This window comes from Puma concolor, chromosome C1, assembly GCF_028749965.1.
Source record: "Puma concolor isolate L17-30 chromosome C1, mPumCon1.1.hap2, whole genome shotgun sequence".
Taxonomy (NCBI): domain Eukaryota; kingdom Metazoa; phylum Chordata; class Mammalia; order Carnivora; family Felidae; genus Puma; species Puma concolor.
In genome coordinates this window covers 37927618-37952410 of record NC_141674.1, presented here as the reverse complement: position 1 = coordinate 37952410, position 24793 = coordinate 37927618, and the positions used below count along the sequence as shown (strand labels likewise).

The 24793-nt window shown below is 56.9% G+C and overlaps 1 protein-coding gene across 1 annotated transcript in view; it reads left to right on the top strand.

Moving 5' to 3' along the window:
- The window catches only part of TRABD2B (TraB domain containing 2B), a 213795-nt gene that overhangs the window by 186774 nt on the left and 2228 nt on the right, over positions 1-24793 (top strand). The window contains exons 5-6 of the mRNA XM_086716915.1: positions 14505-14595; positions 17681-17950. Of these exons, the coding sequence (XP_086573041.1) occupies positions 14505-14595; positions 17681-17950 (361 nt within the window). The remainder of the gene's footprint in view (positions 1-14504; positions 14596-17680; positions 17951-24793) is intronic.

Below are 24793 nucleotides of genomic sequence, written 5' to 3'. Positions count from 1 at the left end.
CTGCTCAGGCCAGCGCGGATCGGGTCAGGCAGTCCACGTACCCCTCTGTGACGTCCGCCTCCCCCCGCCCCGCCATGCAACCCCATACCCTTCAAGGGGAGAGCCAGGGTCCTCTGACTGTGCCCGTCTTCCCTCCTGTGTGGCCTCCAGCATGGAAGAGGCTCGTGGGTCAGCCCCTGTGAGGCCACACCTGCAGCTGGACAGAAAGAGTCCTGGCTCGTGTTGGGGCTGCCATGGCCCGGTGTGGCCTGTGGCAGATCCCTTCCCCTCTGACAGCCTCGGTTTACTTATCTGAACAGAAGTCATCAGAAAGCACTTGGGCCATTGATGATTCCAGGAGCTGTTCAAACAGTTTTCAGAGAAGAGAGGAATTCCTGTAGGAGAGTCTGGAGAAGCCGGCAGGAGTAGGACCTTGACTGACTATGTGGAGAGGGCAAGGCTAGCCTCCAGGTGCAAGATACCTACTGGGGACCTGGCATGAGTCAGGACAGCTTTGGGGACAGGTGCAGGGGAGGGAGTGCTCCCAAACACACCCTCTCACTCACCATCCAGCTGCCACCCTAGCCCTCTCCCCATGAGCATCTGGGCAGTGCTCCTGCTCCAGAATGATCCCCCAGTGACTACAAAAGGTGAACCATTCCAAACCAAGCCAGCCTCCAGGCATCTCTCTAGGCCTAGGAGGAACCAAGCCTGATCCTTGAGGGAGTCCAGTAAAAGATCCAGCATTCCACATGGCCCACCTGAGTGGTAGGGCCTCCCTGCCCCACCTGTCCAGGGCCCCAGACCAGAGCCACCCAGGGTCTGAGGCTAGCTCTTTCCTGTGGGTGAGGAGACAGAAAGCCTGGAGGTGAAAATCACAGCAGCATGGGTGGCCCTGGATCCTGGCCGCCTTCTCCTAAAACCCAAGTCCTTGGAGACACAAATGTCCACTCAGGCACTCAGCCAGCATGCAGGCACCATGCCCTCCTCTAGCTTCTTGCCCATGTCTGAGATCCAGCTGGTCCCCGGTCAGTCCTGTTGACAGACCACCGAAACGACTCCTGTCCGTCTGCTCCATCCGTCCCCATCACCACTGTCCCAGTCCGAGCCTCCATCAGCTCTAGCCTCCTCACTGCAGCTCGGCCTTTGCCGCCTCCAGGCTGCTCCCCACAGCATAGCCGGTGGCTGCTGCTGGCTCTTATCTCCCACGCACCCTGCCTTGAGCTCTGGGAGGGCACACACCACATAATCATCCTGTGTTTGTAGTAACATGTAATAGGTGTCATGAGTGTATGGAAGAAAGAATGAGGGAAGGAACGAACAAGTGTGGGAATGTTGGCCAGATCCTCCCTTCCTGGTCTCCTCTGGGCCTGGTGGACAGGGCAGCAGGAACGTCAGGGCAACGTGAGCCCCACCTCAGCTCTCGGGGACCTGCTATCCAACAACAACAAGCCCAGAGCCATGTGCGGACCTTGCTGGCAGCTGCACTGGAGGCTCGGCCACTCCTAAAACAAATGTTCTCCCCCGCACTGCACATCCACCCTCGACCTGAGAATTTCAAAGCTGGATGCAGCCTCCAGGCTCAAGCCTGTCCACCTCATCTGAGCTCTGGATAGACTGAGGTCCCTATAGGTCAAGATACGGGTCAAGTTCATGGCAAGTCAGGGAGAGAGGCAGGGCTGGACCTCAGGCCCAGGAGCTATGATCCAGGAACTCTGTTCTCATGTGCAGTCAGGGAGCCAGCTGTATAGACCTGTGATGACCACTTTATTGTCATGGAATATGTCCACGCACAACCCAGAGCGAGAAGAGTCCATGCCTCCCTCTGCATTCTTATGGCCATGTGACTCCCAAGTCCCACGTCCTGTGGCAGCTGAAGAGTTGTGTGCAGCACCAAGACCGGCACTCCTGGGCAGTGTGCAACCTGCAGATACCCCCACTCCCCTCTACACACCTCTGTCTGCGGGCCTCTGCAGTCGCATCTCAGCCCTTCCTAGACCATCGGGCACTGACTCTTCACCAGACCATCCTCTGTCTGGTCCTCAAAGAAGATCCAGTGTCCCCAAGGCCATGGGAGGGAGGGAGGACCTATGCCACTGGAAATATTCCCAGCCGTCCCCCAGATGTGTCTGCTCACGCAAAGGTCTCTCAGTTCCAGGCTCAATGGGTGTCTCTAGGAAATACCTTAGAAAACAGAAACATAATGATAAACACCTCTGCCTCGCCCCACCCCCCCTGCCCTGGCTGGGGCTTGCCTGGTGTCTGAGCCAGGCCCCTGCTGGGGTCTGCCATTCTAGGCCAGCCTCAGGCTCCGTGGCTCCAGAGGAGTAAGCTAAGGCACACAAGAGAGCCTCCACCTGCCTGCCCCACCCCCCCCACCCCCGTGCCCATCCAGACCCTTCCTCAGCCCACCTCTGCTCCAGATTCCCTTCCCGAAAGCCCACAGGTACAGACGGAGATTTCCAGTGCTGATAGCAGTCTGGCTACCCCTCCTCTGTTCTGTTCTGTTCTGTTCTACAGAGATTCAGTACAAAGAGTAAGAGCTTTGGTGTCAGGATGCTTGTGTATAAAGTGTGGCTCTACCACCGTCAGCTAAGAGATGCTGGGAAAGCCATTTCACCTCCAAGGGCCTCAGTCTCTCATCTGCAAAATGGGGATAATACACCTGCTTCATCAGGTTGTGCTAAATATGTTCATTTTAGATCACAGGATTAAAATTCTCTGCCATAGTGGAGAGATCCTTATAATAAAGACTCCTCCTATGTGCCAACCACCACTCCAGGCTCTTAGCCTACGTTACCTTTGACCTTCACAATAACACCACGAGATGGGTTTTATTATACTCATTTTGCAGATGAAAACTAAATCCCAGAGAGGAAGAGTGGCTTCCTTAAGGCCATGCAGGCAGATGTTCAACTGGAATCCTGGTTTCTAGGGTCCCTAGTCCTAGCCGTTTCCTCCATACATGGTGCCCTTGCTCTAGAATTCCTGAAATGTTGATGGGTTTGTGGGAAGGGTATCGTTTTAGGTGGCGCATCCCACAGAAGAGTACTCTCCTTAGTGTTGTTTCTGTAGCGAGCCACGATCTGACCTCTTCTGGAGGTTACTCTGTGGGCTCAGGAGCAGGTGGGGTGTGAACATGCGTGACAATTCTGACCAGGCCTGGGGGACATCTGGGGGTGACATCAGATAGAAGCCCTGTCCTCCAGGAGGTGGTTGTGGCCAGTGTGCAAACCCAGACATTCTGGAATGGCCCAGACCACTGCCATGGAGAGGAGTGTCCAGGGGGAGGGAAGGTCCTATTCCTGACTACCAGCCTCAAGGACAAGCTGAAGGGTACCCAAAGATCTTGTGCAGATTCTTGGATTTCTTCTGCTCTATAAACAACTTATAAAATAGGTACTAGGTGGTGAGTTTTTATTAACTAAATTTATTCAGTTTACAGGCTTATCTAATACTCTGAAATTATCTCCTTTCTACCATGTTTGAAGTTAAACATCTTTCGCTTAAAAAAAAAAAAAATGATAGTGATGTAAGGCAAAGGGACCTTTCAGAGCCCTTACTTGGCAAAATAAAAATTTGTAGCTGTATTGTTGGCCCTACCCACCCAGCTGTTCTTACCATGGGAGAGAATTGAGCATGCCTGAAACATGATGGAAAGAAAGACACAGGAGGGGTGAGGCTGCTCAGTGGGGAATATTACTAGCCCAGTCTTGCAAGAAGGCAGGAAGGGTGGGGGCAGAGCTCAGGTAGAGGGTCTGGCCTGGGTAGAGAAGAGCACTTCCTTACCTGTACTGGAAGGAGGGAGGAGGCTGGCAGACAAGTCATTTGCTAGTGGAAAAGTAACCTGATGGCTTTCTCATCAGAGCTCCGCTCTGTAAGGTAGAAGGTGCAGGCATCTGCAGAGAAAGAAGAGGAAAGTGGAGGGTTCTTGGTTTCCAGAAAGAACGTTTGACATGAACGCAAGCAAGACTGGCCATAAGAACTGGCATGGACAGGGAGTCAAATAGCTTTCATCTCCTGGGACAGCTGGCATTGATTGGTCGTGGCTGCCCGGAGTGTGATGGTGTAAGGGGTGATAAAACCGAATCGGGGCTCAGCAGAGAAGAGGTCGTGATTGATTAGTGATGTGTGCCTGACCAGGAGTCGGGCACATGCCTGCCTTACATCTGTTCTGACTGCCTGGAACACAGACTGCTGGCTGGCATTTGAGGGCCCACGAACCCACGAACCCACGAACCCACGAACCCACGAACCCACAGTGGTCTCTAGTCATGGGTTGCAAGGTTTTCTACAGCAACGCTGAAGTGTAAATGTCAGTGCTGTCCCCCAGGCCTCCTCCTAGACTTTATCCTAGTACCCACTGCTTCATGGGCATCCCAGGGTATGTGAACCACTCCAGGGCAGGGTCCTTACCTCCTCAGAATCACCACCAGCTAGGGGATGTTCTGCAAAGACATAGTGGACCAAATCAGCCAGAATCAAGTTCATTATGTTTAGTCATTCCATTAGCCCCCCAGGCCTCAGAGGGATAGGGAGGTCTTAGTCCCAGGCACTAAAAGAAAATGACCATTTTGTCCCTAGCTCCAGGAAACTGGTCCTTCTTGAGATGTTTACTTATTGGCTAACCTGGAATCTGGGATAGAATAAGTAATGGAGGAGCTGGCAGAGCTTGGTTGAGTACAAGCCAGACTCAAAGGCGGACTGGATAACCGCTAGGGCCCATTCACTGAAAACCCTAGAGCCGGTGGTAACCCATACATTCCAGAATCCTAAAGTGCTCTGATCTGAGTATGGTTCTACCTTCTGACATTCCAAGCCCTTTGATCCTGTTGTTGGAAGGTTGGTGGCCCTAAGAACCCCACATTTTGCTTTGATTTGCTTCAGTCACTCTTGGATCCCTTGGGAGGGTTTTGGAGCAAAGAGCCTTCCGGCACCTGGAGATCCCTCCCTGTGGGGCGGCTGCTGCCTACACCCACGGGAAGCAGAGGTCCAGGCACAAAGCGAGATTGGAAGAGTTCTTGGGCGGGCTGTGTGAGCAGCGAAGACAGACGTGGTAGCTGCTGCCCCAGTGCCCGCACACCCAGCTCGCCCGGCCTCCAGGCCGCTCAGCCTTTCTCACCCCAGCCCTCAGGCCCGTACTCAGAAACACGCCGGGGGGCCGGGACACAGAAGCCGATTGGTGGTGAAGCCCCGGGCCTGAGAGAAGGAATGGGATCCCAACGCATCAAACACCAGTAACATCTTTTTTATGACTAACAGCAGCAATAGCTGTCTGCAGGGTGGTACGATCCTGCCTGAAGGATCATATGACCTCTATGTCCTCAATTCCTCTTGGAGGGAGACAGGGTGGTATTTATTATTCCGTTTGGCAGATGGGTAAGTCGAGGTGCAGACAGGAAGTGAGAGAAACAGAAGCGGACTGAAATGTTGGTCACGTTGATAGGTCATTCTTACTGATGGCCAGTCTCCTCCCCTCAAAATGAAAACTCCAGCTGCTGCTTGGGCCCTCTGCTCTGCTGAGAGTGCCCTTTTCCTCTTCTGCCTGGGCTTTCCACGACCTCAGAGCTGGGCTCTCACAGCCCTGCATGATTTCCTTATCACAGGCCTGCTTGTGCTGAGCACTCTGTCATCTCCCAGTCTAGAAAGGAAGGTAAGTCAGAGAAGGCTTCCTGGAGGAGGTGGGAACCAGTTAAAACTTTCCCGCTGCAGGTCCAGCTGCCTTCCTGCTCCTCATCATCCCCATAGTCGTCAGGACAATACCCACACCCACCTCCCTCCCACCTGGGTCCTCCACACGATAGCCTCAGGAACAGAAGCTCCTCGGAGCTCGTGGCGGAGCATAGGAGAGCAGCCATGTCCCGTGTAGGGCCTTTTAAACCTTAAAAACACAGGATGCAACGAACAGGCAGCACACGCCCAGCCACTTTCTCCTCTCCCAGGGGCACGCCCACGGCCTGCCACATTCCCCTCGCTGGAACACGAGGCCACAGCATCCGGAAGTGTTTCAGAATTTCCAACGGTGCTTCAAAGGGCCCTCCTCCCCACCATGTGCACATCTGGCAGCTGGCACGCCTCCTCGGGGCTGTGATCCTTGGCCAGAGTCACCCTTCATGTTTCAGCCCAGACCAGCCAGCCAGCCAGAGGAACATCCCATCTGCTAGCCTGTCCCTAACCGGAGCCAACCCTGCCCTCTGGAATGGGGGAGAGAGGAGACTGGAGGACCTGTGTCCCAGGCTGGACCTGTCAGTGAGCCAGGGTCTACGGAACATCAGCCACGGGCTCGGCACTCTTGCCGGGCCGTGTGGGGAAGGCAAGAGGTGAAATGGCCTAGATAAAGAGCGTGGGCTTCAGAGCCAGCCTGCGTAAATTAGAAAGCTAGTGCTTCTCTGTAGAGGAAGTCCCCTGGGCAGACCAGGTACTTCACTTCTCTGATGTCAGATTTCTCCTCTCTAAATTGAGCCTGAGAGTCGGTGCACTTGCACTTGTACTGGCCAGTACCTGGGGCAGCGCCATCACTGGATAATGTGACCTCTTGTTATTATGACTTGAGTCCTGGCCCCTCGGGGCCCACAGTCCCCCAGGGACAGGACTCCCCGCAGGAGACAGCAGGACCATCATGGGGATGGGGGGGGGGGTGGCAGGGGGAGGCAGAAGTAGCCTCTGAGCCTCTGAGGACCCAGACTGGACACCACACAGAGACCTCCAGATCCAGCTTCAGCTCCAAGCAACAGTGAGGCTCAGGAGCAGCTTGGCCAACGGGAGGTTCTCCTGGGGTCCCGGGTGCTGTTAACTCCAGGAAAGGAGCCTCTGGATGTTGTAGAGTTACCTTGGCCATAGCGAGCCCTGGGCCGGGCACCACCCCTGCAGTCACAGAACCCATTGCAGGCTCTGTCTCTGGGGCTCTCCCCCAGCGCCTCTTGGTGACCTTGAACCACTGCACAGCCACTGCTTGGGGCTAAGGCCGTGTCAGACCCCAGGAGGAAAGGCCTCCATGTCTAACCCATCTCAGGGTTCCCAAGGCCTGGGACATGCCAAGAGGTCCCAGCAAGGGCTTGCAGAGGAGGAGCTGCCGGCTCCAGGCCCCTCAAGATGCAGATTGACCTAAACCCCCAGGACTTATGCCCTCACTGATGGGGTGGGGTACAGGCACCAGGCTTCCTCACCTCTAAACAATATTAACTGAAAGAGGATCTGGTCCAAAGAGAATGAAAAGGCTCAAACCCTGGAGCTTTTAAAAGAACCAAGAGGATTGGCTTGCAGGCATGGGCCTGGTGGCGGGTGGGAGTGCATGCTTCTAAGAGAAGTACACAACTGGGGGACGTCCTGAAGGGGACCCCCAAACTGGGCAACTGTCAGACAGGTGTCAGAGGCCCAGAAGCAGCTCCAACCCCAGAGGGAGCCTGCCCGTGCCCAGGGAGCCCTGGCCTCATCAGCTGCCTCCACAAAGCGCCCTTTAAACAGACACGCTCCAAGCCATGGACAGGCTTAGGCAAACCCCGGTTCTGCCGCTTTCTGTCTGTATGACACTGGGCAGGTTCTGGTGGCCTCAGAAGGATCCTAGTCAGGTCGGGCGAGACTATGAATCAAAGAGTCTAATTCAGTCTGACTTTTAGAGAAATGGCCGGCGGGGGTGCCTTTCTTGGTATTTGTATCTATCCTCCCATTATTTAACAGCAGAGCTGAGCTGACCAGCTGAAGGCTCAGGGCTCTTTGTTGCTAACATCCTGGGTTCTGGCAACCTCCAGAGAGGAGCAGATGGCAAAGGGGGCAGAATCGGGTTCCACCCAGACACTCTCAGCTCCCTGGAGGGTGTCTGAATCCCCTCTGTGCAAGCCTGACAAGCACTCATTGCCTCTCTGCTTACATACCTCCAGGGATGGAACACTCGCTCCCTTACAGAACTGGACAGTTGCCTGGGAAAGTGTTCTTCGGGCCCAGCTGAAACCCGCCCCCTTAGTCTTGTCCTGCTGCTCCGACCCTCACCATCGCCCACCTCCCCTTTCACTTTATATTCCAACACCCGGAATCACTGGTGGTGGCCTGCACACCCACACCCTTTTTCTCTTTGTACCTGTGCATGCGCTATGTCGCCTGTCGTGAAAGCCCTTCCTTTTCAGCCCCATAGCCCCTGGTGGCCCTCCCTCACTGCTGGGCTCTCACTGCCCTGTAAGGGTTTGCCTGCCTGTTCTCCCTCCCCTCCCTGCACTGTGACCTCCTCCGGGGTGGGGACCATGTGTCTCAGTTCCTGGCACAAGACTGGGTGCAGGGGAGGCGTCATCCTGGCCCTTACTGAACAGAAAATGCCCCCGCCCTGCCCCGGGCTGGCTGGTGAAACAGGAGAAAAAGGACCCAGCTCTGCCAGTTTCCCAGGCAGACCTTCCTTGGGAGATCAGAAGCCCTGTGGTACCCCCAGTGTCCATGCATCCCAAGGTCCCTCCATGCAGCCCTCCTGTCACACTTCCTCAGGAAAACAAACACCTCTGTCACTTGACATCCGGCCAGCTAATCCTGGAAGATAGATTAGCATTTGAAAGTTTCCCTTGCATTAATTTCAGACAGAACATAAATATGAGCTTGGGATCCCTCCTCCAGGAGGAAAATGCTGGAAACCCACCGAGCTCACTGGAGAGAAAACATGTGTACTGGTGGAGGGGAGCCCGTGTTACTTCGGAACCTTTGGGGGAACATCTGGTTCTCCCCTCTGCCCGGCCCCCCAACATTGTCTCGAAATCACCTTGTTAATTGGTGTATTCTTCTTGCTAAGTGCTCACACGCCTTTCCCTCCGATCTGGTGAACCCTGGAGAGGCCACACGTGGTTGACAGCTCCCTGCCCCCTAATGTGACCTCAGGATCCCTTGCAGATGCTAATGCTTCGGAGCGAATGTATGAGAGCGTGCCGTGAGCTATGACATCTCCGGATGGAAGTGAGCTTGGCCTTTTACCAGCTGTGTGACCTGGGGCGAGTCCTTTCCTCTCTCTGATCTCTCCTGTCCTTGTCTGGAAACTGTGGGGGTACCTCGACAGGTTCCCAAAAGGATGAAGTGAGATGACACGGGAGAAGCACCGTGTACCCAGGAGACTCACTCAGTAGGACTTTGTGTTCAGGTTATCAAATGATGGAATCGTAGAGGTGGGAAGACCCAGGGGACCATGTAGGGCAACTGAGGCACAGAGAGGGGAAGGACACTACCTGAGGTCACATAGCCAGTTGGGCTGTTGAGCCAGGTTTTCTGTCCTACCCCCAGATCAGGGTTCTTGGCTCTTGGTTCTTGGTAAATGGGGGCTGTCAGGCTGTGGCCAGCAATGGGTAAAGGCTAGATCCAGCCTGTGCTCTGTTTGCTGAGCCTTGTGCCCTGGCACAGGCCTGCTTACACCTGGAAGAAGGGGAGCCTTTTCTCTGCACTAAAACGTCATGGGGCTGTGGCCATGAAGAGCAGGACACCTTCCCTGTTTGCTTATGAATGTCCCTCAAGTGGCACCCTCGCTTGTGGGCTTAGAGAGATAATCACCACACCAGCCCCACCTCCTCTAGCCCTGGCCTGCCCCCCTCCCCACTCCACGTATGTCTCCTCAATCCCACTCATCCTGGGAGTCCTGGCTACATGAATTCCTCCTCCAGGAAGTCTTCCATGATATCCTCAGATCAGTCTCTCCTCTACCATGCATGCCCCTTGTTTTCATTTCTAGGTTCTTTTTCTCTTCTTTCCTCTTTCTTTCTCTCCTCTATCTCTGTCTCTTTGTATCTCTGCCCTTGTTTTTGTCTTCTTCTATCTCTTGCTTTCTGTCTCAGTGTCTCTCCTTTTTTCTCTCCCTCCTGAGGTCTCTGTGTCTCTTACAGCCTATCTGCCAGCCCCTCTCTCCCCACTCTCATCTGTCTGTCCTCTGTTTCCTTGTGTCCTGGTGCTCTTTTCCTCTCTCTGTCTCTCCCTGAGGGTGTCTCTCTTCTCTCTCGGCCTCTGTAGCCTCTTCTCCCCTATTCTCTGTCTTTGTGGCTCTGTGTGCCCTACCCCCTCACTGTCCTCCCTCTCTTTCCTCCTCTCCTCACCCATGTAGCCTCTGCAGATGAAATGGAACGTGCCTTCCTGCAGAGAGCTGGCCAGAAAACAGCTGTCAGTGCTGGAAGTCGCTGCTGAGCAGTGGCCAGGAGACCCCAGGAGCCTGGGCAAGCCACGCAGGCTAAGCCCCAGTGCTTTGGGGCCCCTTTGGAAACTTTCCACACCTTCCCTCCAGGTTCCAGGATGGGTGTGGTGACTTTTTCAGGATTTGTGACCTTGGAGGCAAGCCTAAGCCCCGTCTGCCAGCGTCTGGGGACAGCAGGCACTGGGCCCTGGCTCAGGCTGGTGCAAGGCCCAAGCTCCTGGGATTGGTGGAATCTGCAGGAGCATCACCAAGAGGCCGGGCGGTGGCGACAAGGGGAGGGTATCTGTGAGCTCAAGTCTTCTGGGGATAGAATGAGATCACGGCAAGGATGTGGAGTAACAGGTTTTGTCATTCATTCATTCAGCAAACATTCACCAAGCCGCCACTGTGTGCCAGAATTGGGCTTAGCGCTGGGGTCGAGGATGAATCAGGCATGGCTCCTGCCCTCAAAAAACTCACAGTCTCCCAAGTGGCTTGCTGGGAGCACATTCTGACAGGGGCGGCTCTGGGGTATGGGAAGATCGTTCCAGCTGCAGTGAGGTAACAAGGAAGACTGTGTCTGCAGTGGTTCCGGGCAGAAGCTGCTGGTGACCTGGGCTGGTCAAGCATGGTTAGGAGGAAAGATCAGGGGCACTCCAGTGATTGGATGAGGAGGGAGACGAAGAGTCGGGACACAGCCCATCCAACTTGGATAACAGAGCTCAGCTGAGACGCATCCCAGGAGGGGAGGGTGAGTTGGATTTTGTAGGCTCTGGCGGATGTCAGGTGGAGACATGCAGGCTGCCGGTCAGACGGGCCTGGGCTAGGGCAGTAGTTCCAGAGTGGTCTGTGTTGTATGGTAATTGCAACCATATGGGTGCGTGATTTGTCCACAGATTGTGCGTGAGAAGAAGGCGATGGGGCCCCCACACTTACTGGGCAGGAGAAAGAGGAACCCACCAAGAAAGTGGGCACAGGGCAGTGGTAAGGCTACGGAGAGAAGCAGGATAGTGCGGTGTCATCGTGGGGTCCTGTGAAACTAGGCCCAGAGAGGGTGGGGTGGGGACCATGGTGGGACCCGGCTTGGGAACCGATGGCTTGTGCCCGCAGTCCTGGGGTGCAGGCTGCATGGGGAGGGTGCGTCCTGGCGCTGTGCAGGGAGCCACGTCCAGGAGGGGGACGGACACCGTCTCCTTGCCCTGCAGGGACGGAAGTGAAGGTGGGCGTGGCTTGGAGAAGGAAAGATGGAATTTGAAAAACCTCATGGCTGATTGCTTCCAACTTCTCAAAGTGTCTGAAGTCTTCTGCTCAAGGTCTTAAGTGGCACAGTAAGGGCTAGCACCACTGAGCTTGAGGGGACGGACAGGGTGCTGACTGGACACTGAAATGCTGTCAGGCGGTGCTGGGGATCCAGCCACAGTTCTGTAAGGCTCGGGGCCTTCAAGCACCCCCTCCGCCCACTCCAGGAACGTTCCTTTCAGAGTGGCCACACGGCCTCAGTAAATACTCAGTGCTGCTCCCATGCCGCCGTCGTGCTTCCCCTGGTGGCTCCTGAAATCCTCCGGCGGACTGCTGCTGGGCCTGGAGGCCCTGGCCTGTAAAGGGTCTCCGTGGAAGTGGGGAAGGAATCGCCTCTGCTGCCAGCAGTGAGTTCCAAGAACCGCTGGCAGGGGTTCCTGCCACCCGTGTGCCAAAGGCCACCGTGCCCAGGCCCCCTTCCAGCTCCGTCACACTCTGGGGGCAGGCACGGGTGAAGATGACTCTGTGGCCCCACCGGGGACTGGCTTAGCTCGTCACTCCGGAGTGCACCCTGGGCTTTTCCAAAGGGCATTCGCTCCTCCTGCCTCATTAGGACCTTACAGCCCCACCAAACGGATGAATGCCGATTTGACACACAGGAAGACTGAAGCTGGGGGCAGGGAAGCCCACTTGCTCAGGAGATTCACAAACGTGACAGGAGCTTGGGTCTCTGTCCTCGACAGGACTGGGTCAAGGCCGGAGCCCTGGGAGGGGCTATTCATGCCTGTGTGGTCTGTGTGACTTCTATAGCCAGCTTCCCAAGTGAGCCTCACTTATCCCCTAGCCTCACACATGCTGTTCCCCCTGGCTGTAACAGCCCCCCAGCTTGTGCCCGATTCTCATCCTCACCTGGCTAATTATCTTTTTTTTTATGTTTACTTATTTTTGAGAGAGAGGGAAAGACAGAGTGTGAGTGGGGCAGGGCAGAGACAGAGGGAGTGACAGAATCTGAAGCAGCTCCAGGCTCCGAGCTGTCAGCACAGAGCCCGACGTGAGGCTCGAACTCACGGATCGTGAGATCATAGCCTGAGCCAAAGTCAACCGATTGAGCCACCCAGGTGCCCCTCACCTGGCTAATTCTTATCCCACCCTTCCGCTAGCAGTACCTCCTCCAGGAAGTCTTCCCTGACTTGAGGTTGTGCTTCCCTCTGCCTAGTACTTAACCCAGATCAAAAGACCTTGATTCTCGAGACGGAGTGGCTGGAACAGGTCCCCGTCTGTTCACCACTGGCTAGCACTAGATATGCACTCGCTCAGCGTTTGTCAGATTAATGAACTGAGCAGGTAAAGAACAGGAGGGAGAGAGGGAAGAAGGGAGGGGTCTCCGAAGTCAAACAAAAGCCTTCTCCGTAGAGTCTGAGAGCGGGGGTGCCGGCGGATCCCTCCCGTGTACACAGAGACATTGGGAGCATTCGAGCGTAATGGATTTGCCCGAGGTCTCAGCGTGAGCATGATGGGTCCTGGACTGGAACCCGAGTCTGTCACTCCCAGACCGGTAGTCTTTTGCGGTGATCCCAAGGTGGATTCCAGGCACAGTGGCAGGCCAGTGAGGGACATGAAGGCGGCCCAGAGGTGTGCAGTGCCGTCCGGCAGAGCGCTGCAGGCTCTGCCCTCTGTCCACCCGCTCTGCGGTCCCAGCCTCGCTTCCTCCATGCCAGAGCCTCTCCGTTCCCGCACAGCTTGTCCACTGTCTGTTCTCCTCAGACCTCCCTGGGGCTGTCAACATGCTGACCTTCTGGCTCCCCACCTGTCACCACCTGTCACAGGCGATTAGAGTAATGGTACAGGGATCTCTCCCCAGGTTCTGGGGCGAATGGGGAGTGGAGGAGAGTGTGCTGCCCACGTGAGTGGGGCTGCAGGGCAGGCACACGGGCTAGGAGGCCGCAAGGGGCCACTGCCGCTCTGCCCGGATTGAACAGTGGGGAGACTGAGGCCCGGGGAGGAGGAGGGGCTTGCCAGCGTGCCGACTCCCAGCAGTTACCGCCTCCACTCACTCGGCCTCCCGAGGACTCTTCCTAACCAGAGCCTAGGAGAGCCTTCACTGTGTCCCTAGACCTCACGCCCACGTCCTGCTGCAGTAGAGCCATTTCTGGGCTCATCTGGGGCTGTGGGTCTCTGCATTCTGAGCGATCAGCACAAGGCTGGTCACAGAGCAAGTGCACCATAAACTTTAGTTGAATGAATGATTCGCGGGTTGTGTGAGATGAAGACCCCCGTCTCTCCCGCCCCCCAACACACACACACACAGCAGGGCCACCTCTGTGGTGTTCCGCTCTCTGTTTGGACCTCTTCTGTGCCACTGCCACTGTCCGCTGGACCCTGTAACCATTGCAACCATTTGCTGCTCTCTCCTTCCCCAGCATCTTACACCTTGTGAGTCTTCTGGGGTCACCCCAGGGCCTGGGTTGAAATATGTGGTCTTTAAATGTTGGATCAGAGGTGAACAAATGAATCCACGAAAGCCTGGGTCCAGCCGACGCTGAGAGAACAGTGGAGCCTGGTGAGGAGACAGTCATGAATATGCAGAACCCACCCCCGTGCTAAGGAAGGGCACCTCAAGTTGCTGGTGGAGCTCACAAAGATGAGCCACAGACCTGTTGAAGGCTTGAGGGCTTCCTGGAGGAGGTTTTCTCAGAGCTGGGCCTTACACGACCACTGTAGGCTGACACAGGCTTAATTCACTTTATTTTGCTGGTATAAAACTTGCGGTGACCGCAGCCAGGGCGTGGGTCCTCTGCAGAAAGACTGTGCTGTGGGTGTTGTTACAGCCTGGGGCTGGGGTCAGCTTAATGGCACGATGCAACGTGAAACACTTGTGAACCTTTGCTACTGTGCCAGCCACTCTTCCCGTGGGCCTCGCAACAACCCTGGAGGCCGCTATCACCATCATTCCCACTTTACAGCTGGGAATGGGGCACAGAAACTGGGCCTGGGGAGGTACCACTGGTAGGCAGCAGAGCCAGGATTTGGACCCAGGCAGGGTGGCTCCAGCACAACTTCCAGCTACACTGCACTGCCCTTGGTGTAGGCCACTGGCCTGAGGCTGTCCCGGTTGCTGCCGACTCGGCAGGTGGCTGATCCCACTCTGTCCCTTGTGTTCCAGGTCATTTTCTGGGAAACAACACAGTCATTGACGTCCTCCGGCAGGCGGGGCTGGAGGTGGAGCACACGCCCGCAGGGCAGACCATCCACAGGTAAGTAGCTGAGGCATCGGGGGCACGCGCCCGGCTGGCCTGCTGCCACCATCCATGAACTGTGCCCGACCCCGTGCTGCGTGGCCAGCCTGCACCCAGCCTTTCTGCTCGGGCCTGAGGGGCAAGCTGTGAAGAAGCCCTGTAGGGACTGGCCTTCACCAGGCAGCCAAGAGTGGAGGGGCCAGGCTGGAGGTGGGGGGACCGAGAAGGAAGCTGGTGTGCAATCTCGGCAACCTGGGGGAGGTGAGGTTGAGGGGTGGGGCAGTGGGAACAGGAGGAGGGGTAGGTTCTGAGCTGCTCAGCATTTAGTGCCGGGTGAGTGGGTGGGGTGGAAGGACTCTGTGGGACTCCTAGAGAACTGGGGATGCCCAGCCCTGCCCACACCTGGTCCTCACCTTTTTCTGACCACACCTCTTGGGGGGCCCTCCCACCCCAGACTTTCCCACCAGGGCACACCTACTCCACTCAAATAGCCATTAGTGGCCATCCGTTTCCTCAGAAGGGTTCCTGTCCCCACCCTAGGCTGGGACTAGGTGCTCAGGGGTCAGCTGGGTCCACTTGTGGTCCACGGTGCCAGGGCGGGCATGACAGGGTGTCAGCACACTCTGGGCAGCTCCGGGGCAGGAGGGTGTTTCTCTGCAGCCTGCCCTCCAACTGTTACACAGGAACCTTCTTCGCTGGCCCCCCAAGGGCGACCACAGAGCGATTTCAGCCCCAGTCTCTGGCGTTACGAGAACTCGAGTCAGAAAGAAGCTTGAATGGTCACAGTGAATCTTTATACACAGGTCTCTAAGCACTTTTAGCTCATTAAATCCTCACAAGAGCTCTATGAGGTAGAACGTGGAGTACCCCCATCTTAAAATTGAGGAACTTGAGGCCCAGAGAGGTGACGTCACTTGCAGAACACCCGGCTTCTGTCACTGCAGCCGGGCTCTAGAGCCTCCCTCAGCTCCTAACTACTCCCTGTCCCCTCCCTGGGCGCCGGAGGGGGTGGGTGTGCTTGGAACAACGAAGGCTTTCCTCCTTGCTCTGCACAGACGACGCTTGGGGCCCCCCAGAGCTTTGAGCCTCCAGCCTCCTAGCTCTGGGCCAGCACTCTCTGCTCTCCCCTGTCTCCATGACCCTTCTAGAGGAACTTAAAAACTCCCTCACGTTGGACTCCTTCCTCTTTTGATCATCTGAGTCAACCGGACGAGACTGATGAACATTTAAGTGCGGCACAAATCCGGTCTGCGCTGGGCCAGGGCAGGGGTGTGTTGGAGGAGTGAGGCATCCAAGGCAGCCTTGGGGACAAGGCACTCCTCATGCTCCCCTTCACAGGCCCAAGGACTTCACCTTGAAGCTCATTGTGTCTTTCCAGGCCAGGCGGGGCGGGCAAACGGGCCGGCGCTGCTGCCTCGACTCCTATTCATCTCAGAGCCCAGGCATCAGAGGAAGGTCCCCCGCCTCTCCCGCCTCCCCGCCCGGCCCTGCTCCGAGGGCTCTCAGCCCCAGGCTCCAGCGCACGCCGAAATCCTGCGGGTGGGGCGAGGAGCTGGGATGCTGGGGAGGCCCCAACAATAAAAGCCATCATCGGCCACAGGTGCTTCCTGGACCCATCTTTTTGTCCGCCTGTTTTGAATTATCTCCCCAGCAGCTGCAGCATCTCCTGGGCCCTGGGAATCTGGGCTTGCTGTGGGGGCTGGGGACGGACAGGCTGAGCTGATGGCCTTCCCCTCTCATGGAGAGAGAAGCCCCTCACCCCATTGTGTGTGCGGGGGTAGAAGAGAACAGGCTTCTCGCCGCCTCGGGTGCCGCCTCGCCCTTCTACTCCCGATACCACGTCCAGCCTTCTGCCAGGGTCTGAGGTCCTCCCGAGGGAGTCCACCTGGGCCCCAGAGAGGAAAGAATAAAAGGGAGAGGAGCAGAGGCTGTTCCCAGGCTAAGAGACCTGTGTATATAGCACTGCATGGAAAGTGAATTCCACACACACACACACACACACACACACCTAATCAGTGCTTTAGTGCCTGCTACAGCCAAGTCCGTGTGCTTATAGGCCAATATCAAAGAACGGCTTGTTGTGTGCCAGGCACTGTGTTAGGACCTCATCTCATTCGTCCTCATGACGACCTTACGAAGCGAGTGTTGTGACTACTCCCACCTCACAGCTGCCTGCCGCTTGAGACGACTTTGTCACCTGCCCTTGGTCACACAGCCTGTAAGCCGCAGAGCTGGCATGTGAACCCACGTCTGTCCACCTCTAGCTGGAGCTCTGACCTGCTTAACACTGTCCTGCCTCCCCAGAAAGATGCTCAGGGAATAGCTGTTGAATGTACAGATGGCTGGTTGTGTGAATGATACAAACCACCGCATTAATATTTTAAAATGTTTAGTTAATACTGTTAACTACTAAAACAGTTCCACGGCTTACTATTTGCCAGGCACTGTTTGCAAGGCTTTGCCTATGGTAACTTAGGAGACCCTCATGCTGCCCCTCAGAAGCGCAGGCTGTAGCGCCCCCATTCTGCAGAGATGGAGATGAGGCACAGTGAAGTCAGGTCACTTGCCCCAAGCCCCTCAGCCAGAGCCTGTGGAATGAAAGACCCTGAAGAAGACGAGATAGGCCCCCGGGGCCTGCCCACAGCTCACTCCCTCACCTCCTACTAGCCTGGGCTCAGGTGTCACCCTGCACTGACCAGAAGCGCCCCCCACCAGCCTAGCAGCCTCCACCTTCAAGCTCCCTCTCCTGCCCTCCCCAGCGGCTCCCACCATCTGACATCCTTATTTTCCAGCTCTCACTTCAGTGTGAGCTCGAAGAGAACAGGGACGTGATTTGGTGACCGCTTCTGCCCAATTTCTAGAAAGGTGCCTGGTGCAGGGTGGGTGCCCAGGAGACATTTATTGAGCCGATCAAAGAAAGAATGGGTCAAAACTCCATCTCTGGACATGAGACAGTGGTTTCCCTGGGTTCCTCTCGCCGGGCCCAGCAGGGGCACCCAGCCTTTCCCCTGCTGTGACAACCTTCTCACTGGGCTGCACTCCCTGTCGCACGTGACTGACACAATCCCACACGTGCACCTCACATGCTGTTGCCCCTTTCCAGCCCTGCCGCCCGGAGCCCCGCACCTCCACCCGAGGGGACCTCGGCAAGCCCGGCCCCGGTGACCCCAGCCGCTGCCCTCCCCGCGGTACCCTCGGCGACCCCCACCGTCCCGCCTGAGGAGGAGGACCCAGCCCTGTCCCCACACCTCCTGCTCCCCGACAGCCTCAGCCAGCTGGAGGAATTTGGGCGGCAGAAGAAGTGGCACAAGAGGCAGAACAAACACCAGCGGCCGCGACAGTTCAATGACCTCTGGGTCCGCATCGAGGACAGGTGAGCGGGGGGAGGGGCAGGCCTGTCAGGAGCTGCGCATCTCTCCGGGTCAGCCCGGGGCACCCTCTCATCCCGGACCCTGCTCGGAGGAAGTGAGCCAGGTGGGTGCTCGGGTGGAAACTTCTGGGATAACTTGACTCACCCCCCGATTCACAAAGTCTCTTCCTGTTCATCCGTCAGGGTTTACAGAGCATGCTCACATATGATTTTTCATTTGTATTCTCAAAATGAGAACAAGCACACTTGTCTGCATTTTAAAGGCAAGGAGATAGAAACTTCCTTCAGGTGCGGTAGACAAAAGCCTGCTTTCCCCTTAGCTCCATTTGTCCCATGGGCCAGAAGGTGAAACTGGGAGAAGATACATCGAAACGTCATAAGCTCCCTGAGCCTGGAAGGTCTTAGTGGCCGACACCCTGGCAGGGAGGCTGCAGAGGGCCTCACTCTGCCAGAAAGAGATGGCAGGTGACGACGGACAGCCTTACTGCCGTGGGCTGTCTCTCAGGAGGGGAAGGGGAATCTGTGATAAATGATGTCGAATATGGGCAGGTGCAGAAATCATCCTGCTCTGCAGATAGGTATCTGTCCCCTGCCTGTGTTCTCCTGCCACCCCTGTGCCACCTTCTCAGCCTGTCTGTTTCCAAAGCTCCTGATGGAACCAGGATACTGTCTCCCAATTTCCACCTATAGACTCAGTATAGAGCAGTCTCCCTAGATTCTGCTTTGGGGTAGGAATCTCCATATGTAATGAGCAGTGTCACCAGAACACCCCGGCTGTCCCAGGGAGTGGCCATCAGTGAAGGTCAGAGTCCTACCCCCCGCGGTAGCCCAGCCCTGGACATCGTACCCCAGCAGTGGGCCCTTGCAGACTCCAAGTCTCACCTGAACCCTCAAGATCATCCTCCGGGATTTCCCCAGAATGCCCAGAATCATCTGGGTTACTTATAAACAAACAAATGCCCAGGCCCCACTGCAGACCTCATAAACCTGCACCTGCAGGGCATGGGCTGGCAAGCTGAGCGTTGAGTCTGCACTTGGTTGAATGTGCGCCGCAGTCTTTGCAGCAGCTTTGGGGAACGTGGACCCAGTTCTGCGTTTACAGATGGTGAACCAAGGCCAGGTTGGGGACGGGGGGCTTGTCCAAGGTCACATAAGCAATCGGGGGCTGCCTCCTGCACTGTCTACTTCACGGTCCTCCTGCAGCCAGGTCTCTGAGTCATCGACAAAAGGTTGACATGTCCAGTCCACTGTCTTAAAGTTTTGGATGCGCACTGTTTTGAAAAGACTTCCAGCAAGTAAGAGTGGAGGCCACTGCACCTTGGGCCGTTGGTTTCGAAGTGTCTGACTTGGGGTACTGGGAAATGTACTTCTGCAGAGCCCTGGCCAGCCTGTCCCACCGAAGGCAGAGGCAGTGCTATGGCTAGATTAGCCGTGACATGTTTGGCTCGTGTGCCCAGCATGGGCGCCCCCTCCCAACCAGGAGCAGGGGCATGGGGTTACGTCAGAGGGCCACTTCTTCCGTGCTGGGGAGCACTCACAGGCTGCCAGGAAGGAGCAGGGCCGGTGCCGGAGCTGGCAGCACATAAAAAGCTCCAATCAGAGGGTTACTCCGGGCCCTCGACAACCTGCTGGGGTGACTGAGAGACCCAGCCGGTGGCGGGCCCAGCCCAGGAGGGGACAGGAGGCTGGCTGTCAGCTCCAGCGACTGACCCCCCCAGCCCTAACCACTTCTGAAAGGTAAATTTCGGCAAACGACTCCAAGCAGTTTCCTTTTCAAAACATGTAGCTCTGAAACACAGAGCCCAGTTTCAGGATAAGAAAATAGCTTTTCTTTGGCAAGAGGGAGCCCTTTCTCCCACCTAACAGGTAAATAAATTGTGGCTGGATAACTCTCTTCCATCTTGTTGGGTTGGAGAAGGAAGTTTCCCCGGAAGGGCACCCTGCCTGAGCTCCTCGATGCTTCTTAGGCAAGCAGGCCCTGAGCTTCTGTCACTCCCAGGGGACTCACCCCATCCTCCTAGGCTTTCCAAGTTTCCAGCTCTCTGAGAGGGAACAGAGGACAGCTCTCCAAGGGGGGACCTAAAGCCCATTCGTGGCCATTCTAACAAAACCATTCTCCTTGGAGCTGTGATTCCATTCTGAATTCTCTCATTTTCTTGCCCCCAAATCTGGCTGGTGCCATCCATCACCTCTCCCAACTCATGCTACACCCGTGACCCGGCAGCAGGGCCCCTGCCCAAGGGCACTGCCCCAGCAGCCTGGGATTCTCCAGTGCTGCCTGCCACTGCCCGGTGAGCTTTCTGCCGCCCAGCCTGGACACAGAGCATGGGCTCCCTCCGGCCTGCAGCTGCCTCTCCTGCGGGCCCTGTCCTCACTGAGCTGTGTGCTGCCCCTCAGTCGGCCGTGCCCAGCCCATCTCCCACCTATGCCGTTGCTTTTCTCTCTGGGTGGGGGAGGCACGAGGCTCTTACAACCCTCATGTCCCCAGTCTTGTCAGTAGTCCTGGAAGTAAGCTTTGTTTGACAAACAAGGAAACTGAGGCCCAATGAGGTCAGGTAACGCCCAAAACCCACACAGCAAGTGAGCTGTGGAGTCAGAACCCACAACCCAGGTCTGTCTAATGCTAAGGGTCACATTTGCCCATGGCCACACAAATGCCCCACCCTTGCCTGGCAAACGTCTTCTCCATCCTCACTGGCTGAAGTGTCCCTTCTCTCCTCCCCCACAACCCACAGTTCCTGCAGGTGCCCCAGTCTTAGCACAGTCACACAGGCTGCAAATCCTCACTTGTGTCCCAAGGCCTGGAGGCCGGGAGGCACCAGATCTGGGCTGGACTTCTGTGGCCACCGGGGGCCTCGGGAGGGTTTGTTAACCGCATGCCTGAGTGAGACAAGGAGGGAGAGAACTGGGGGGAGAGGCTGGCCAGACCACCACCTGGAATGAGCTCCCCTCCACTCACCCCTCATTACCCAAGATGTAAACACACAGGAGGAAGTTTAGAGAAGCAGCAGCCCTGGCAGGGTGATTAATGAGGACCCTGTGGAAGGGGCCAAGTGCATGTCTGCAGACGGCTGTACAGCAGGGGCACAGAACTCTCAGGAACCCCACATCTAAGGGCCAAGAGGGGGGACAGCAGTTCAGGGTTCATTCCCATGCTGGCTGTGTGCCTACACACTGCCCCACTGAGAAATGAGACTTGTGACAATCCTCAGTCTCTCTATCTCTTTTAAATGTTTGTTTATTTATTTATTTATTTATTTATTTATTTATTTTGGGGAGTGGGGTGGGGAGGGGCAGAGAGAGAGAGAGAATCCCAAGCAGGCTCTGCACTGTCAGCGTGGAACCTACACGGGACTCCATCCCACAAACCGTGAGATCACGACCTGAGCTGAAATCAAGAGTCAGATGCTTACCCAGTGGAACCACCCAGGCGTCCCCTCGGTCTCTCTTTTTGTGCAGTGAGGGACTTGACTAGGTCCATGATGGTCACGGCAGCCCCGCTGCTCCCCCAGCCCATGGCTGGGGTATGTGCGCATATGATGGGGTTAGAGGGCTGGATAAACAAGGGGTCCGAGTGCTGGATGGAAGGACAGTCATGAGGAGGTGGGTGCAGGGAAGTGTTGGGCATGGCCAGAAGCGAGGTGCAGGTGGGCATCAGTACTGACCCAGAGTCCTGTGGGTGCACCATGCAGGGGCGGGGGTACAAGACACACACACACACAGAGCGTGTCGTTGTCTTTCTGGGCCTCACTTTCCCCGAGCTTTGAGCAGATGGCCAGGGCCCCCTGGAAGAGGAAGACCTCTCTCTGGTCCGCCCAGGGGGGCATCCTGCCTGAGGTTTCCCGGCTGCACTTTCTCTTAGCAAAGCCAGGCCTTCTCCCAGGGGGCTCCAGGGTGGTGGTATCTCTGTGTGGGGACGGAATGCTATGGGATTCGAGGTGGAATCCCACCCACGGGGGATTCTCTTCCCCCATGAGAAATGGGAAGCAGGACCACTCTGTGCATAAAAGCACAGACAAATTCAGGCAGAACAGGCTTCAGACCCCGGCCCTTCCTTGTGCTTGCTTTGAGGATTAGAGAGTAAATAAGATGATGCTTATAGAATGGTAAGCTGGCCCCAGACCCCTGGTGACACTTGGTGACAGTTGTCCCCAGAGTTGCTGGTGGGACTCTCGGTCTGGTCTAAGATGCCACTCTCCCTCTCTCCTCCCTCCCCGACAGGAGCTGCTCGTGGGCCCTTCGCACGTCTTAGGTTTCAAGCATAAGTGGGTGCTGCCCACTCCCCCGCTTGACAGGAGCACACTGGCCACGTGCCGGTTACCCAGCCCCGTGTTGAGAGCTGGTGGGGACAAAAACAGAAAAAGTCTCAGGTCGTGGCCAGGCAGGGACGGCTCCCTAACACGCTGTGGCTGAATTAGCCCTGGAGCCCCAGTCAGTTTTCCTGCACCTGCGAAGGGATTGGTCCGCCAGGGCTGTGGGGAGGATGAGGGCCTTCCCAGCAGAGGGGGCCATGAGGCCAAAGGCGTGGAGGCTGGCATGGGCCTCGGACATTGGGATATCAGGCAGCAGGCAGACCTGTCGCTTCAGGTCTCCGACCTGCTTGGCCCGGAGAGGCTGAGGCCAGACCGGAGTTGCCGTGGGGTCTCCTCTGGGCGAACCACAGGGAGAGCTGCACCCTCAGGCAGCAGGATAGGCTATCAGGTAGGTCCCCCTCACCCAAGGCCCATCTCCACACTGTCTCCCTGGAAGCCTCTGAGGAGGTCACCTAGGGCACAGCCAGCAGTCCCTAGTATTGGAAAGAAAGCCACAGCCTCTGAGACCCCCAGAACCCAGCCCCAGATGGCTCTTTAAGACCCTCTAAGTACACGGATTGGCCTCCTACTCCAGGTAGCCCTCTGGAGGGGCCTCAGGGGGCAGACAGCTGACACCATCGCAGGCACCGGCCCTCCTTTTCTGTGCTTTATACCCTGAACTTCTGCCTAAGATCTCACTTCTAGCTTCTGCTACTAGAAAACATTTTAACGTCCGTGGGTCTGTACCTGCTCCTTCATTGTACACATGGGGAAACTGAGGCCTGGAGGAGAGGACTTGCCCCACGCCACGTGGCACACAGGGACATAGGGCAAGCTAGAACAGGGCTTCAGCCTTCCTCCCAAGCAGCGGGGCCCTTCCCCACATGAGGGGCCCTGTCGGCTCAGAGCAGACTCGGCCCCTTGGTGCCAGCCGTCTGCGGAGCCTGGGAACACTCTCAGAGTGTTTGCTTTGGCTTCAAGGCCACTTTGCCATGAGACGCTCTTCCCCTGCACGGGCCCGGGGGCGTGGGGGGATCTGGACTGGGGGACTGAGCTTTGTGAGCAGACTGGGCTCGGGAGGCGGGGGCATTTGGAGGGACTTTCCGCACCCGCCCCCCCCAACTCCGTTTCCCTGGGACTCCTTCCAAGCAATAAAACCCCCGCTCAGGCTCCAAGGGGGAGTGTGCATCTTTGGTTTTAAAAGTGTGAAAGCAAATGCCTTTGGGCGCCTTTCGAGACGGTTTTCATAACTCCCACTTGGCCTTCCCTCTGAGGGCGGGGCTGCCCGCGGCCAGCCTGGGCCCCCGGTTCCAGGCACCCCAAGTGGCACATAGCCTCCTCTCCTGAGGCCAGGCCTCCTAGCCTCCTGGCTGCTCAAGCCGAAAGGATGGGGCAGCCGCTAGGAAGGGACCATCACGGACGCTTTGCGTAGCGCACAGAGGTTTTCTTTGCATTAGAAGAGAAAGCGAGGGAAGGGGCTAAGGTAATGGCGCCAGGCCATGGGAGGCCTCGCCTCCCACCCTGGCAGGCCTCCACGCACAGGTTTTCCAGGTCTCAGCAGGAGGCAGCACGCGAGCTCCTGTGCCCTCCAGGGACCTCTGTATCCTAATCCCCTTCAGGCTGTCTCTTCACCTTAGAAATGGAGATAATGAGATGACACGCGTACAGCATCACAGTGTCTGCTGGCTCAGGGGAGGCGCTTCCCAAAGGGAAGACGCTGGTAGCGGGAGAGGCAGACACAAGCATGCTAATAACGGCGCCAAAGGTGGCCAGTGCCACGTAGCGTGCCCACCGCGTGCCAGGCACTGCTGTGAGCGCCTCGCGTCCGGAAGCCCGCTCAAGCCTCCCGTGCACACGTAGTTACCTGCGGGTGACACAGCGGGATCAGTGGGACACGTGCGAGGTTTGGTGGGCAACTTCACTCTCCCCGGGGCCTCCACAGGGGGGCGCCGCTGGGCCAGGCCTTCGAAGGTGGACGGGAAATGGCAGCGGGACCGTCGATGCGACCGCAGAGGGTGGTGTGTGCCGGCAGAGCCCGGAAAGCTGAGGCCGGCCGGCACCAGATGGCGCGAGGTCTGGGGGCTCTGTGGGCTGCTACGAGTGGGCATCACCCCAGATGTTGTGGGTTATGAGGGACATTCAGAGCCACCTGGTCTGCCCTCCTCTCCTGTTCCACAGGCACACCGTCTATCCAGGAGCATCTTCCTTCTGTGCGTGGGGCATATGACACACTTTTGTTCCCTCCTTTTCTGATCGCTGCTCTGGGAGTTTCTAAAGACTGAGGAACACACGTGGCGGCTGTAGCCACCAGGTCGAGGAGAGCCTCGTGTGAGGATGTGGCATGTTCTTGTGGCTGGAGCATGACCAGGAGCGGAGAAGGAGGACGGGCCAGGGAGCGAGGACCTCCTCCTCGACCGAGGGCATGTGGACGCCCGCTCCCAGAGCAGAGGCCCCAGCCCTGAGGCCGAGCCAGGCTGCGTAAGAGACATCCGGCCGGGATGGCAGTGGGGCTGGACCGTGGTGGTGATGATTACAGAGCTCACATGATGCAGCA